Raw genomic sequence first — 14,989 nt, 5'->3', positions numbered from 1 at the left:
CCCCCCCCTATCCGTGATCCGGATACAGATTGCCTAGCGCTAGCAGATTCGACAAATTTTCCACCTTTATGGTGAAAATATGTGGTGATCAAATAGAGGCTTTGAGAGTAACCGGGGTTTGATTTGGGGCAGCTGCTCCACGAAAACACTTTGGCCGTTTTCAGGCCAACGCTAGTTTGTTCACATGCTTTTTGAGCAGATAACGGGCATAATTGCTGGGGTATGAACAGCAGCCGAAAATTTTGCGACTATATTAACGTGGTTTGGCGGAAGCCTGCTGATCCATGTGGATTCTAGGGAGCAAAATATATAAACGCAGATTGAGATGGAGACTCGGGGGGGTAGGAGGCAAGTTGATTTTGCAGTCAATTACAGGGCAGTCAAATGTAAAATCGGTTCAGTGTCACAGGTTGCCCACGCGCAGTGCCGCCAGCAAGCCGAACGCAAGTGCGGGACCGTTCCCTAGTCTCAAACAATTCTCAGACCGGTTGGCGCTGCGTTGATGCGCTCGGGCTGGCTGATGCGTGATGAAACGATGATGTCTTCAAAGGAGGCGATAATCCCGAGCGCCGCGAGCGTCGCAAGACTACAAGGTAATGAGGGATACCGTCCGCATCCATGCACTCTCAGTCACGTTGGCAGCGTATTCGTACGTATGCGATTGAGGCGATGACTACGCTTGTGGCGCTTTTGCAGATCTTCATTGAACATTGATCATCGTTGATCTTTCACCTAATTTTGTGATAAAAGGCATAGCACAGATGCCTGCGAGAGACGACGGTTCAAACGCATGTCGTCGGATCCGCTGGGCAAGAGTTGCTTACCCCATTCAAGAGAACCTGAGCGGTAGGCCTGTGCAGATGGGCAGATACCGATCCAATTTCGCGTTCCATCCTGAATTCGATCTGCGAAGGGACATGATATTTCATTCCATGGATCCCTCATGTCACGCCCCTGACGCGACACAAAGGGTGACCGCATATTAGCATCGTAATGTGGGCGGAATCCAGGTCGAGCGATCCATTTGCTCGTCGCTGATTTGCAACTTAGGCTGTGCGCCAGTCATGCTATAATATAGCATCTACGTGCCAAACACATTCCAAGTAGGTGCACAACCCCACCACATGCGAAATGGTCATCATGAAGAAAATTGTACATGGAGTAGAGCAATAGTGATGTGCTGCGACCTGCTCTTCTATCCCAACGCGCTATTATTTCGCTTCTCATGAATTTTGCTCGCCGTTCTTTCTTTTGCCACGTGGTATCTGAGGCTGGGTGGGAGTGGTTCTGTGTGTAGGTAGTAGAACTGACACGTCGTATGTGGTCTGCCATGGTCTGCTCTACTGCGGCCTGTCTGCCACACGGTGACGAGACGGAGCAAGATGATCACATTATTGATTGCGTGCTGGGTTGCTGGCAATGCCCGACAGGCGTCGATTGTCGAGAGTTTCGAGCCACTGTTGAGCCTGTTTCAACCTGTAAGCGGCAACCTGCTGTCGGCGCGTGTTTGAAATGAAATCGTTGCATCCTCTCTCAGTGTACTGGATGTATGGACCTCACTGACCGCTCATCCTTTTCCCATTCGTCTCCACTTCCCCAGACGAAGCACGAAATTTTAAACGGGAACCATAGGGGAATCATCGCTGCTCTGTAGATTGTCGAGTGTGTACCACTGGGCCTGTTCACGTCCATGACAGTGATACACTGTTTCTAAGAATCAAAGCAGGTTTGTTGTTACATAGGCGCCAAAGTGCCCACTGGCTGTGGAATCCCGTGACGCGAAGTTCCGCTTTGATCGAAAACCGGCTTGCATTTACACAAAACCAGCCGGTAACACGGGCTAAGGGCACAATCCATTGGAGTCCTGGCGTTGCTGTGGCATTCGATTCAAATTGCAATCACCATCCTTTCACAGCAATCCCGCCAATTATGTCCTTCGAAATCGTCGTTTTCCTCTTGCCCTCTCCCTACCCAGGTCAGCATTCAGCACGTGGTTACTTCTATGTATTAGAGCACGGTTGCAGCTGGTCCCACTGGAACACTGAACAAAGTGGCCAAGTCGTTGCGAGCTATATCATCAGGTGCGCACTGCTGCTGCAGATTGCCATAGCACAGATATACAAAGACAAAGAACCCCATCCACGTTCTGCCAACGCCTCGCCCCTTAGACTCTTTCTCTCGCATCAGCAGTTGGTGCTCTCGGGGGCCAGCCTGGCGCAGGTTAAAGGCGGGCGTCGCTTCCATTCCCACCCATGCCTCCTGCTACAGAGTATAGACACACTCTTCTTCCCTTTTTGACCGGATCCCTCTTATTCTCGAGGCGGAGACCACTTCCTCCCCTTCCTGCTGCCTCTTGCTTACAAGTCGATGGATCCCGCAGTTGACCACGAGCATGCCTTAGAACAACCATGATACGCATCGCCACAAGAAAAGTAGTCGCGCTGGCCGCCCTGCTGTTGACCCTATGTCTGTGCCTTTCCCCGGTCTATGCCGTACAGGGCGGTGCAGGTGAAGCCACCATAGAAGCCGCCCAGGTGCGGCGAAGATCGACCCCATCTCACCTTCAGAGGCATCGCTCGCTCTCGTCTCGCGACGCCTCGACGCTCATAGGCGGCGGCAAGAACAACGAAGGCGCAGCACATGGACCAATCAAGGCGCCCTCAGGCTCCAACTTTGTCGACCTGCCCGTGGGCACCAGGGGCGACCTGATCGGAACGTATTGGACTGCCAACCCCCAGAATAGCTCTGCGACGCATGCATTCGTCATGATCCACGGCAAGTTGCGTAAGTGGACTCTCTGGCGTCATTCCACGGTGCTGAACGCCGAAGGCTGACCGACTCATACACACCATCTCCCCGACGGTCGCTGCCTGTATCACAGGCGACGGCGACAAGTATTGGAGCATCATGAACACGGCGCTGGACAGCGCAGTGAAAGAGAAGGTCGCCAACGCAGACGCGCACTCGATCGTCGTCGCGCCCGAGTTCTTCTCCGCGGTGTTGAACTCTGGCGAGTACACTTCGCATGAACTCGCCTGGGCCGACGTCAACGCATGGCAAGCCGGCGAGCTCGCGACACATCCGTCCGGCACGCAGTCGTCCGCCTTCGAAGTCCTCGACGCCTTTGTCGCCGAGTTTGCCGACAAGTCAAAGTACCCCGTCATGACAAACGTCACGCTCGTCGGCCATGGTGGCGGCGCGCAGCTCATGCAGCGCTACGCCGTCGTCGGCCGCGATGCGCCGGACGGCATCCACGTCCGCTACGTCTACGGCGACCCTTCGTCGTGTGTCTATTTTACCACTGACCGACCGCAGGTGGACCCGTCCCTAGCGACCATCGAGACGTGCCAGTACTACAACACTTGGCGCTATGGCTTTGACAACTATACGCAGGACGTCGGCTTGTCGACGTCGGCAACACCTGCAAAGCAGCCGATCGACTTTTTTGCGCAGTACATCAAGCGCGACGTCGTCAGCCTCATCGGCCTGCAAGACGTCGACGCATCCGGCGACGAGTTCTGCATGGCACAGCTGCAAGGTGGCGCTAAGCGACGCGACCGCAACCTGGCGTACTGGAAGTACATCAACACTCTCGCGCGCACCGATTCTGACATGACCGGCTTCAACGCGACGTTTTCCGCTCCGCTGCCCGACTGGTCAAACGTCTCACGCAACGCTATCGCGCACCGGCTCATCATCATTGCTGACGCCGACCACAACCCTGCGCTCGTCTTTGGCTCGTCCGTGGGCCGCGCAGCGCTCTTTGACAGCGACGCGTTGCCTACCGGCTGGAGACCACCCGGTTGGAGTGCGAATGGCAACAGACAGTCGAGCGCTGGCGGAAGTGCAAGTGAGGCGCAAGCACAGGCGGCATCCGGAACCACTAGCAGTTCAAGCAAGAGCACGGCCTGCGTCAGGACGCTGGCCATAGCGGTAATCGCTGCCTCTGTGGGCGGTGCTATTCTCCTTGTTTGATTTGGAAGAAAAACGGACCCTTTTTATCGGCCAGCTGTGCCCAGTTTATCATTATCGCAGCGGGACTGTGTCCCAGCATTTCGGATCGCGCTCGCAACTTTGCATCCTCGACTTCGCAAGAGTAGGAGAAAGTCGAACCAAAGGCGTTCCTGGTTCTAGCATCACGTTCTCAATAATATCAGCAATGTAGTCACTCATACCACAGCACACCATAGCGATACGTCCCCTCTTGCATGATTCAAATTCTGAGGGATTTTGGCATTTCGTGCGTGCAGAACATGTGCATCTGCGATTGCGTGCGTGCGTGGTGGCGTACAGCCGACCGTATACGTGGGCCAACAGGGATGTGGGATGAGCAGGCAATCTCCAGCAATGAGTGCAATGCGATATGCTTGTCGCATTTTACGAGATAAGGCGGTTGGTAATGCGCTCGATCAGCTGCTCTCGCGTCCACCACGGGCTGTGCTTGCCACCAGGGCGGGACAGCGCTGCGTGGGCCTCGAACAGTTGATTCATCAAGCGCGGGTAGATGCTCTGGTACGCAGCCGCGATCTGCGCATCACGCTTGTCGATGCGCGCCGCGACCGCTTCGAGCCATGGGATGGCAGCCGCCGGGCGCATGCCGCGGGTCGTCTGCTCTGGCTCGTCCGGCTGTGCGAATGTCCATAGGCACGTGGCGAGGCGGTGCAGAAGCGCAAGCAGTACTGGTTGGGAGACGGATGCCAGCGCAGCGCTCGGAGAAGCAAAGTTCAGACCGAGATCCTGGAGTAGCATCTGGAGTCGGCGCGCGTCTGATTGGATGTTGGGGTCGGACAGAACGGCCAAGAACGCGTCCTCGACATTGAACGGCTTCGCAGCAGGCACTGGATTGGAGGCTTCTGCCTGTGGTGGACCGGCAGTAGTGCGTGGCGGATTGCTGGCTTGGTGCTGACCCAGTGCTTCGGTCGCTTCGCGAACAGCTTCAAGTATTCCCTGCTGCGCCTGTAGGGATTTACGCAGATCATGCTGCAGATCGGCATTGGATTGGCGGAGAGCATCCATTTGCGCTTGCATCCCTTTCATGTTGCGGTAGATCTCACCGATTGTTCCTTCCGTCTGAGCTAGAGCTTGACTCTGCTCGGCAATGGCATCCTTACGGGTCTGAAGCATCTCCGCAGAAATGTGATGTTCAAGTCGGAAAGCCAAATCAGACATGACCTCCGAAAAACGATGTTGCAAGCTCTGATTAATTGCAGAGATAGCTGCCTGCTGCACTGGAGCGGAGATGGCAGCTTGGATCACCTTCGTCAAACGACTGATTGTGTCGGCCCTGTTCATGGCACGCGCCAACACATCGGGCAGTGCCGATGCAAGTACCTGCGAGACCTGGGCCGCCAAACCGGGCGCTTGCACTTGCAGGTTGTCATGGAGCGCGGAACGGAGGTGCTCATTGATAGAGGAAATAAAGGCATCTTGAATAGCGTGCACATTCACTTCTGCCAGCGCAGGAGCCACTGTGCTAGAAGATGTTAGCTGCTCCGATCGCTGCCTCAGCCCAGCGCTCAAGCCATTCTCAGGCGCCAACCTCGTGCCATTACCTGCGCCTGAATTGTCAGGTGTTGCCAGGTTCTCCCGAGCATCCGAGAATGGCATGGGTGAAGTCGCACTGCTGGTGGCTGCTGAACCTTGCGTTGAAGCCGGGATGGATTTCAGCCTCTGCTTGTTCCCCCGTCGGATGGAAGGCAGCTGCACGAGATGGATACCGGCAGGGTGCATGGCAAAGAGCCGATAGCTTGGGTCGACCAGTTCCTCCCGAACGATGGTGAACGAGATGCATGGCTCGGGCAGAGGGAATTCCTGCAAAGCACCGAGACGAATTGCCTTCGACCGATCATCCGCCAAATCCAAGAGGAGTGGCAGGGCAAAGACCGAGGAGCGCAAAGTGTTGCCCACGAGAAGCAGCCTGCTGGACCGGTCATACTGCAAGACGTTGAACTGGTCGCCTCCATTTGAAAGGAAAATGACATTGCAAACGAGCTGATAGTCGATTCGCCTTGCATTGCCATCTACTCGCAGAATGCTAAGCTGGGTGTTGTTCTCAAACCCGAGAAGAAGCACTTGCGTAAAGACATCCTGTGTCGATGAGGATTGTCCTGATAGACCTTGACCATCGATGAGTTGCACATGGGAGATTGATTTGGAGAGGCCATCACCTAAAATGCGCCAGGGCAACCGAAGTGCACCTTGCGAACGGTCATTTCCAAAGGGCTCATTGCCCACGAAGAAATCGACTGCAAGCTCTTCCGCCTGATGCTTGTGAGCTCCCGCAATGCTGACGAAGACGTTACCGTCAGGCGACGCAGTCGCCCCCAGGGAAATACTATGAGTCTCCTGGCTACACCGTAGTAGAGGTTCCTTGTCTGAGGCGCGACGAAGGAAATAGCGCAGGGTAGTGGAAGTCGAGCAGCCTGTGTGGCAGTGCAAGACCAGCTCGTTCGAAGACACAGTGACCCATTTTACTGAGGAGCCAGTTGTTGAGTTCTCCGATCCTGAATGCTGACCGGGCAGAGAGTTTTCCCAAGCCAGGCGCGTTCCTTTGGTAACCAGTTCTGGAACCCCAGCCACCAAATCTTCTGAGCCCCATTTCTCGTGGACATGCCACCAGACAACCTGGAATTCTTCATCGGCTGGTTCTTTCAATGCGGCGACTAGCAGCCATCCTTGCGCGGGATCGGAAGTGCTGTGCGAGGCATCATGCGGTTCAAGAGCCCAAATACCCTTGATCACTTGTTCTTTCCCAATCCCATCTGCGTCCTGAGCCGAAAGCAGCGCCCTGAAACCAGTCTGAACGTGGATCAAGCGCAGTTTGCCCTTGTTATTCTGCGGGTACACAACAATGTCGCGCCCGAGATTCGCGATACGCGGAGTGTAGAAGGAAGGCGAGCTATGCAGAACTGAAGTGGCAGCCTGCCCAGCTGCTAGATCGGACTTGGATACTGGATGTTGCCAGGTTGTGAACGGAATCTCGGTTCCTGCATTGAGCAGCGCAACAGGAGTTACCTCCAGCTTGACAGAATGGATGGAACTGCTGCCTGCAGGTTGGGGCTGATCGAGATCCAGTTCAATGGAGGTCATTGATGCTTCACCTTCACGGGAAACATCGATGGAAGAAGATTCCGCAGCGAGCTTTGGGGACTGGCGTAGCTTATTCAGCCACGTCTGTGCATGTTTCTCCCTGTTCACACGCAAGGTTTTGAACGTTCGCGGTGGGGTCGAAGCTGTCGCGGAAGTAATATGCGAAGGCGCTGAATTTGCTGAGGCATTGCCGGCCTGCAAATTGCGGCTGTGTTGGCGGGAATGAGAATGATGCAGGCTGCTGCCGCCGGTGCTGCGTGGGGTGTCCGGGCGAGAGCCAGAGCCACTTTGAGGCCTTTGGGGAAGCTTGTGCGGTGTGCGGGCAGGGGAGCCGATGACTTGGGGCTGTCGGACAAGGCGGTCACGTTCACTCGCCAGCGGCGATTCTCTCGCAGCCGTTGACGCGCCATTTCTTGGAGGGATGGAAATGTTTGATGAGGGATCGCCCATTCGAGCATCTGGAGTCTCAGGTGTGCTGCTGGCATGCAGTGGCGCTTCTGCGAATGAGGTTTGACTTTCCCCCTGCGACGTCAAAATGCCCGTGGGGGGGGCGGGACGAGTGAGAAGATCGAAAGGACTGAACGTGTCGAACATGGTAGGCTGAGAAGGTCGCCGTTCAACTTGTCCTTCATTTTTTGCAAGACTTGCAGCACTATTCAATCCTGGTGGGGCTGGAGGAGACACTCTTAGCATAAGTATTGAGAGGAAGCGGCACTTGGCACAACGAACCTTGGGATGCCTCATTGACTGCTGACACGCTTGACATCGAGGCTGGCGGCTTCGAAGGCCTTGATCTTTGCAATCCATTACTCAGCAAGGTGAGTAGATCGGATGAGGCAGATCGAGCCGTAGAGGGTACAGGAAAATGCTCAGCAGCTTGCTCTCCAGCGGACTGCGCAGCGGACCGTGGGCGGATCAGAGCGTTGGGAGACGCGGACTGTCCATCTTCTGAAGCCAACACTGGCCGAGCAGCAGTCAAAGTGTCCAAAAAGCTCGTTCCAGATGGAACGGAAGGCATTGATGGAGCAAGAGAGAAAGCCAGAGGCTTTTGCATTGCCTCGGCATGCTGCGTCTCTTGCACTGCTGGGCCCGGTGGATTTGTTAACAAGGACAGTAGCGAGTTGGACGCAGAAGAGCTGGCGGCCTTGATGTTACCACTTGGATCCACCAGCGTCGGTTGTGCACTAGGAGTATTGGGCGATGTTGACCCAGGAAGCGAGCGCGATGGAGACGGAGTGCCAGCGCTTTGCAGCAGCTGCAGGAGGGAATTGCTATCCATGTTTGTCGTTCTTCCTGCGAAACTTTTTGTAATTCGACACGCACTTTTGTTGTTTCGGTAAGCTGCTGAAGACGGAAGGCCCTGCTCTTTTTCAAACCTCCCACGTTTTGGTTGCACGCTTAAGTTGCATCACAAAGCATCTGGTTATGCATGGAGAAGGAAGTGTGAGGCTGCTTTGTGCGAGCTCTTCTGAATGAACAACCTGTGAATGTGCGACTGTAACGTTTTGTGTCGCAAAGCCAAAAAGAAAGAAAAAAATGTATGTGTGCCAAAAAAACCCCATCGCATATCCATAACATAGTAACTCCACAGAAAACATTGAAGCGTATCGCCATTCATCGTCACCTCCGCTTCCTCTTTTGTCCCCGACGCCCCGTTGACTGAGGACTCTCGCTGGACAGAGCACGGACTCTGAAATACGCTCGCTACGCCAATCCTTGGATGCCTCAGGGAAGTTACTAAGAAGAAGTGTCGATTAGTGTTACATTACAGCCTGGATGGAAGGAATTGTGGGCGCCAAAGTAATTAGCTCGTGTATCGATGCCTTTGCAAATTGCGTGGCGGAATGGCGCCCTCTGAAAGAAGTTACTGATGTGACCGAGGTCCAAAGTGGTACCTTGGGCTCCATAAGTCCGAGGTCTCGCATGATGAAAAGTAGGGCGTCACGAAGGTAATCGAGATATTGAACTGATGGTTCATATACTGTGGTAGGCGTACTTTGTTCACCTATGGTGGTGCCTTGTCTGCACCCGTGCCAGTCATGCCGATGCACGAGCTGTAGGGCAAGAGCGCACGGTTGAATTGAAGAGGCGCCTTGTCCTTTGGGTTGATCCCAAGACTGTGGGCTGCCATCATGGCTGCGGGCGTTGTTGTGTCCGCTGCAAAAGCCGGGCGGTCAGCATTGGGGCAACCGGCAAACTCGTGCAACAGCTCCACGTGTTGATACGGTACGACCTCTATGCAGATGGGGCCAGGCGCAGCCAGCATCTTGCGATCGTATCTTTCACTGGGAGCTGAGTGCTGAGCACCAGCAGGAAGGCGATCAAGCCACTCATCAGTTCCTACTGCGCCGGTTTCTGCGCTGCAGCGCATTCCGCCGCTACTTGACTGATCTCCGAGCTGCGATGGGCGAGAGCACAGGCATGTGGACCGGAGAGCGCTTGTAATTGTCGCAGATCGACAGAGCAGCTGAGCCGGTGGTAAGGAACACCAGCCCGTGACCCTAACGGATATCTGCTGCGGCATTGGTGAGCTCGACCTGTAGTTAAAAGGTAAGCAAGGAAGACCGGACGAAATGAGTTTAGCGGCCAAGTTCGAACGCCGCGTCACACAGGCAGGGGCAACAGCACATCCGATAGAGAGGATGCGAGAGGCACAGACAGTGCCGCAGCAAGCTGAACTCGAGTGGCCTGAAGGTGGACATCTCGCACGGCAGCGCTCCTTGGGAAGGGTCGAGCCAGGGCAACGCGATCTCTTCCCGGGCGCCCATTGCTGCCTTGGCCTATTACACCTGCTTGAGCGCTGTAGCTCATTCACCCATCACGCAGGTCTCGTTGGGACCGACGTGAAGTTCCAATGAGATAATTTATGGGTCCAAAGAGGTGGCACCACGGGCGTCCAGCAGGCTCACGGCGGGTCCCAATTGTAAGAATCTAGCCATTATCCCTGCCTTCGTAGAGTTCCTCTGGACCTCTGGAATTGGTCTACCGTAAACGTCGACGGTTGCAACTGAGCAACTGTCATCTTCGCACACTGTTTGACTGCGATTGATTAACTTTGCTGTACTTTGTGGTTCGATTGGGATGAAGAACCGGGGCTTATTGCTGCTGCGAGTATGCCATTCCTGCATTTAGCATTATTCCGATGACCCTGATACTGGCTGGTGGAAGGGTAGCGGTGCGGTGCAACCCCCTGCACACCGCCTTTGCCAATCGCTCGAGTGACTGGAGACGGCGAAGCGTTGTGGCGTATGCAGCCCTCCTCGTTTTAGCGCCCGAGCTCTCATCTCATCATTTCAAGCTGATGTGCCTTTCCAAATCATCTGGCCATCCGTCCAGCCTCTTGTCCAGCTTGCGGGCTCCCGGCTCTGCTCTCACAGTCAGTGCTCGGGCCTCACTCGGGCCCGTGTCGCCGCCTGCCGGCCCTGGCCACCATCCGCCGAACATTGCCAAGCCAATCAGTTCCCACAAATCTCTTCGCCCTGGACTCGATACATAGAATGTTGTCTGCCCATGTCTATACCCAGCACATGCTGTCAGTATCATCAGCTGCCGTTGCAGCTGATCGGGACCAGCAGCCACCTCGCTCGCCGCTAAGTCCGACGCTGAACACACCCAGGACACCCATCTCGCCTCCGGCCTCCAAAGCCTTGTCCCAGCAGGAGCAACAAGAAAAGAGAGGCACGTCGGAGGGAAGCCGAATGGACAATGCTGCTGCAACTGGGTTAGGTATCGTTTTGCCTCCTTCCAAGGGCACCTCTTCGCCCGCTGTCGCGCAAGGTACTATTTCATCTTCCAGTAACAAGATGTCGTCTTCCTCTGGCGTCGTGCCAAATGTCGGCGTTACCAGCAGCAGCACCGGCTCCAGCAACGCGGCACAAGGTGTTAGCACGTCGAGCATACATCCTACACATGCCCCTACGAATCAAAAGGAAAAAGATGGCAAGGAAAAGGACAAAGACAAAGACAAAGACAAAGACAAGGACGCCATCTCGCTGTCTTCTTCCGCTCCACCGCTTGCCGACGTCGCGACGAGCTTTAAGGCGTGTAAAGGCGATGTTCCTCCTCCGCTCGTGGTGAGTTGCTTTTTGCTGTCGCTGCAGTCTGCAATCGCTTCCAATGTCGTCCCAGTTGGTCGAAGGGGATTCGAAAAGGAAAACCAGGATCAAGGGGAATGTCCCTCTCCGGCTCGTTTGCTTGCGATCTCCGATCAGAAAGCTGGCTGTATGCAGGGTGATGCAGCCTTCCGATCATATTGCGGGCAAGCAAGGGGGAATCGAGAAACGGAAATGGGTTTCAAGCGGCCGTGGCTAACACGTTTTGTCTCCTCCCGTTCGTTTGTTTGTGCACAGGGCGCGTCCGTGACGCTCGTCGATTCGGGCCCAGGGACGTCCGCGTCAGGCGGACCGCGCATCTACCTCTTCGGCGGCCGCCTCGTTACGACGCGATGCATGACGAACGACCTGTACGAGCTTGACATCGACACCGTCACCTGGCGCAAGGTCAAGCCAGGCCAGCTGAACCCGGACGACGTTGCCGAGCGCAGCGGCAACGATGATGCCGCTGAATCGACGCCACCCAGCACTGGCCTCACACCGCCCAAGGCTCGCTACTTCCACTCGGCTGATCTCTGGGATGGGAAGCTGATCATCTGCAGCGGCATGGGCTACCCACGACGGAGTGATAGCTCGTCGTCTGTGTCCGGCGCGGCTGGTGTTCCCACCGGTAGAGGAGCCACTGCTTCGAGCAAGAGCGATGGCCTCTCGGTGCTGGACGAAGTGATCGCCCTCGATCTCGCCACGCTCACTTGGGACCTCGACTTTGCCGCCGCTCCGTCGACATCCACCGCGGCCGTAACAGCATCCTCGTCGGCGGCGGACATGCGTCCTCTGCCACGCTACGCCCATCTCTCCTCCACCACTTCCGACCACCTTGTCATCCTCGGCGGGCAGGACATCGACAACAAGTACGTCGAGCAGATCGCCGTCTTTTCCCTGCGCCAGCGCTGCTGGGTGCGCTGCGATCGCCTCAACAGCCAGTGCGGGTCGTACAGGAGCTTGGCCGTCAGCGGCGCCTGGTGCATACAAGACGAAAGCGGCCGGGAGCAGCGCGCGGGCGAGGGACTCACACCGATCACACGCCCTTGCTGGATGCCGTCGCCAGCAGCCGCAGAGGCAACAGCGTTGGCGGACGAAGCGGCCGCATTTTCCGACGATAGGAGCAGGAGTGGAAGCTTGGCGACCTCAGAAGGCAATAGCAGAACCGGTAGCCAGGCGCCCCCTTCCGAAGAGGCCACCGGCAGCTTTGAGTCGCGTTTCCGGAGCGCATCTATCGCGAACAGCAGCTCTCCCGGAGGGTCAACTGGCTTCACAGCCCAATCTGTAGCCTCTTCGACAATGAAGAGCGTCAGTGAAGCTGCGAGCCTCTGCACCACCCCCACGACGGCGCAGTCGCCAGCTTTTGCAGCTTCCATGCATCGCTTCAAACTGCATCCGCTTCCGATGAGTGTCAAAAAGAAGGCCATGTGTGGCCAGGTCTCATGTGCTCGTCAAAGCGACGTAGAGCGCCGCGGCGATGATAAGGATGATGCCGCCGATGGCGAGAGTGCAGCAAAGGCACAGGCGAGGGCGACAGAGGCAGAATTGATGCCGATCTACGTCTACTCGAACTACAACTTTGCAGATGTCAAGCGCGAGCTGGAGCGAATTCAGTACAGTCGATCTGCATCAGACGAAGCGCTGTCGCTCGCGACGGAGGACCTTTCCCCGCAGATGGTCGGTGTATCCTTACCTCCCGGTCTGCGATTCCCCAACGGCTTTGTCCTCGGCAGCCACCTGATCATCAGCGGGACATACCTGGCCAATACATCGCAGACATTCTCCATCTGGGCTCTGCACCTGCCCACGCTCACTTGGTCGCGCATGGACGGCGGCAGCGTCCTTGCACACGGCTCGTGGAACCGCGCGATCCTGTGGCCAAAAGAGAACCGGCTTCTCGTGCTTGGTAATCGCGAGCGTGACCTTGTGGCCGACTATAACCATCGCCAGACAAATTGGGATCACATCGCTCTGCTCGAGCTTGAGCCCTGGGGCATCTACCAGCCGCCACCCTTCAACTTCCACTGGCGGGCTGCCACTCTAGGCCTCGAGAAGCTCGTCGCCAGCCTCAAAGGCGGCTTAATGGGCATGACGGTCAGCACAGGCGGGAGTAGCAGTGATCCTAGCGGCGTCGGCGGTGCAGGACACAACAATCACAACAACCTACACAGGCAAGGCAGCATCAGCTCGAGCAGCAGCGTTAGCGGAGTATCGACCGATCCTTGGGCGACAGAGGAGGACAATGCGGCCGAGATGCTGCAGGACGAGGCAATCGGCTTAAGGAGCGGTAGCGATCGACGCGCTGGGCAGCAGACGGGTCTTCCTTTGACGCCAATGGCCACAGGCGGCCAGGGAGACTTTGAGATTGTTTGCTCCGATGGAACCAAGCTAGGTGTCAATCGAGCTGTGCTTGAGCGGCGTTGGGCCTGGTTCAAACGGGCGTTGCAGGACTACCGAAAGCGTGCGAGTGATGCCGCTCAATCACAAGCGACCAAGGACGGCGTGTCAGTACCCACTTATATCATCGGTGATGATGGGGGAAAGATCAAAGCCGACATACGCATCACACCACGTCAGCTGTTCTTGCCTGAACCAAGCCCAGTCGTTGTCGCCCTGCTCGAGTTTTTCCACACGCAAACGATCTGCACCAGCTTGCAGCGCCACCCATCCATGCTTGCCACGCTGCTGATCATCGCGGCGATGTACGAAATTCCGGGCCTTACCCTATGGACCAACCATGCGATTCACCAGTGCCTCACGCGTGAGCTCAGTCCTTCTACTAAGACTCTCACGCAAGTCGAGCCGACGGTGCTCCCTGCGGAGGAGCGGCATCGCTTGGCAATCCTTTTGTACGAAGCCGCCTCGCTGTGTGGGCGCGCTTCCTTGCAAGTCAGGGCTTTGCGCGTCGTCATGTCGCTCTCAAAGTGGATGGCGTGCAAGAGCGGCCAGATTGCAGTCAAGCCCACAATCACGAGCTCCGTCGATGTCAACAAGTCACAGGCGAACAAGCGTACGCCAGTTACTTTAGCTACATGGGGGCAGCAGACCGGTGCTTCCGCTCCTCCTCAATCGCCTATCGCCGGCACTCAAGTGACGCAAGAGTTAGTCACCAGCTCCGCGCGCATAGACCACATGGTTGACAGTGACGGTTCAGATGATCAAAGCATGAAACCGCGTCAAGCCAAGGGGCCGAACAAGGCAGAGAGGCTGCTGGGTATCAACCCTGAGCCTCTCAGCAAGGCAGAGCGGCTCCTTGGGCTTGCAAGTGGCGATCGGACGTCCTCGAGCTCTTCATCCACCATCATTGCCCAGCGTCGGCCTAGCTTGCCTCAAGACAAGGCAGCTGCTGCGCTGGTGGCTCGCCAAGGTGCAGCAGCAAAAAAGCGCTTCAGCATATTCGGTCGCAGCTCGAACACAAACAGTAAAGACGATGGGCTGGCCGCTCTTTCACTTCCCTATGAAGACAGCGACAACAAGAGCACCATTTCGGGCATATCTAGTGAGCTGACCAGAGTCAATGCTGGAGAGAGCGGGAGTCCAGGCATGATGCGCGGCCGATCCGTCGTCGATTACGGGCCAGCACATCCGTCGCCATCGTCAGAGACGGCAAGCACAACCTTGGGCTTGGCCAACAATTCTCTACCACCCCCGGCCTTATCGGTACGTGATCAGCAGAGAATCCAGAAGGAGGAACGAGAAGCGAGGCGACTTGTCGAAAAGGAGATGAAGCGCCGACCTGGAGAAGCACAACCGCCATCGGCTGGGTCTCGCACGACGAGGTTACCAAGCTCAAGCGTCTCCAGCGG

At 56.3% G+C, this 14,989-nt stretch overlaps 3 protein-coding genes across 3 annotated transcripts; 2 read left to right on the top strand and 1 right to left on the bottom strand.

Annotated features, from left to right (window-relative positions):
- Positions 1 to 2,227: 2,227 nt before the first annotated feature.
- Positions 2,228 to 4,001, top strand: K437DRAFT_47586 (uncharacterized protein). The gene is made up of 2 exons (XM_013384767.1): positions 2,228 to 2,784; positions 2,882 to 4,001. The coding sequence occupies exons 1-2, from the start codon at positions 2,409 to 2,411 to the stop codon at positions 3,973 to 3,975; spliced, it is 1,470 nt and encodes a 489-aa protein (XP_013240221.1). The 5' UTR covers positions 2,228 to 2,408; the 3' UTR covers positions 3,976 to 4,001.
- Positions 4,002 to 4,112: 111 nt separating this feature from the next.
- K437DRAFT_276690 (uncharacterized protein) lies at positions 4,113 to 8,530 on the bottom strand. Its single transcript, XM_013384766.1, has 2 exons — positions 7,819 to 8,530; positions 4,113 to 7,760 (listed from the first exon to the last, which is right to left on the bottom strand). The coding sequence occupies exons 1-2, from the start codon at positions 8,366 to 8,368 to the stop codon at positions 4,378 to 4,380; spliced, it is 3,933 nt and encodes a 1,310-aa protein (XP_013240220.1). The 5' UTR covers positions 8,369 to 8,530; the 3' UTR covers positions 4,113 to 4,377.
- Positions 8,531 to 11,102: 2,572 nt separating this feature from the next.
- K437DRAFT_217549 (uncharacterized protein) lies at positions 11,103 to 14,096 on the top strand (the record flags this gene model as incomplete). The annotated part of the gene is made up of 6 exons (XM_013384765.1): positions 11,103 to 11,166; positions 11,473 to 11,618; positions 11,691 to 11,776; positions 11,840 to 12,268; positions 12,692 to 13,241; positions 13,536 to 14,096. Coding segments are annotated over 6 exons (1,836 nt in total), but the record flags the coding sequence as incomplete, so codon positions are not given.
- Positions 14,097 to 14,989: the final 893 nt, after the last annotated feature.

The sequence above is a fragment of the Tilletiaria anomala genome (assembly GCF_000711695.1).
Source record: "Tilletiaria anomala UBC 951 chromosome Unknown K437scaffold_152, whole genome shotgun sequence".
In the NCBI taxonomy this organism is placed as follows: Eukaryota; Fungi; Basidiomycota; class Exobasidiomycetes; order Georgefischeriales; family Tilletiariaceae; genus Tilletiaria; species Tilletiaria anomala.
The sequence above is the reverse complement of the archived record's forward strand: the minus strand, read 5'-3'. Positions and strand labels throughout refer to the sequence as shown.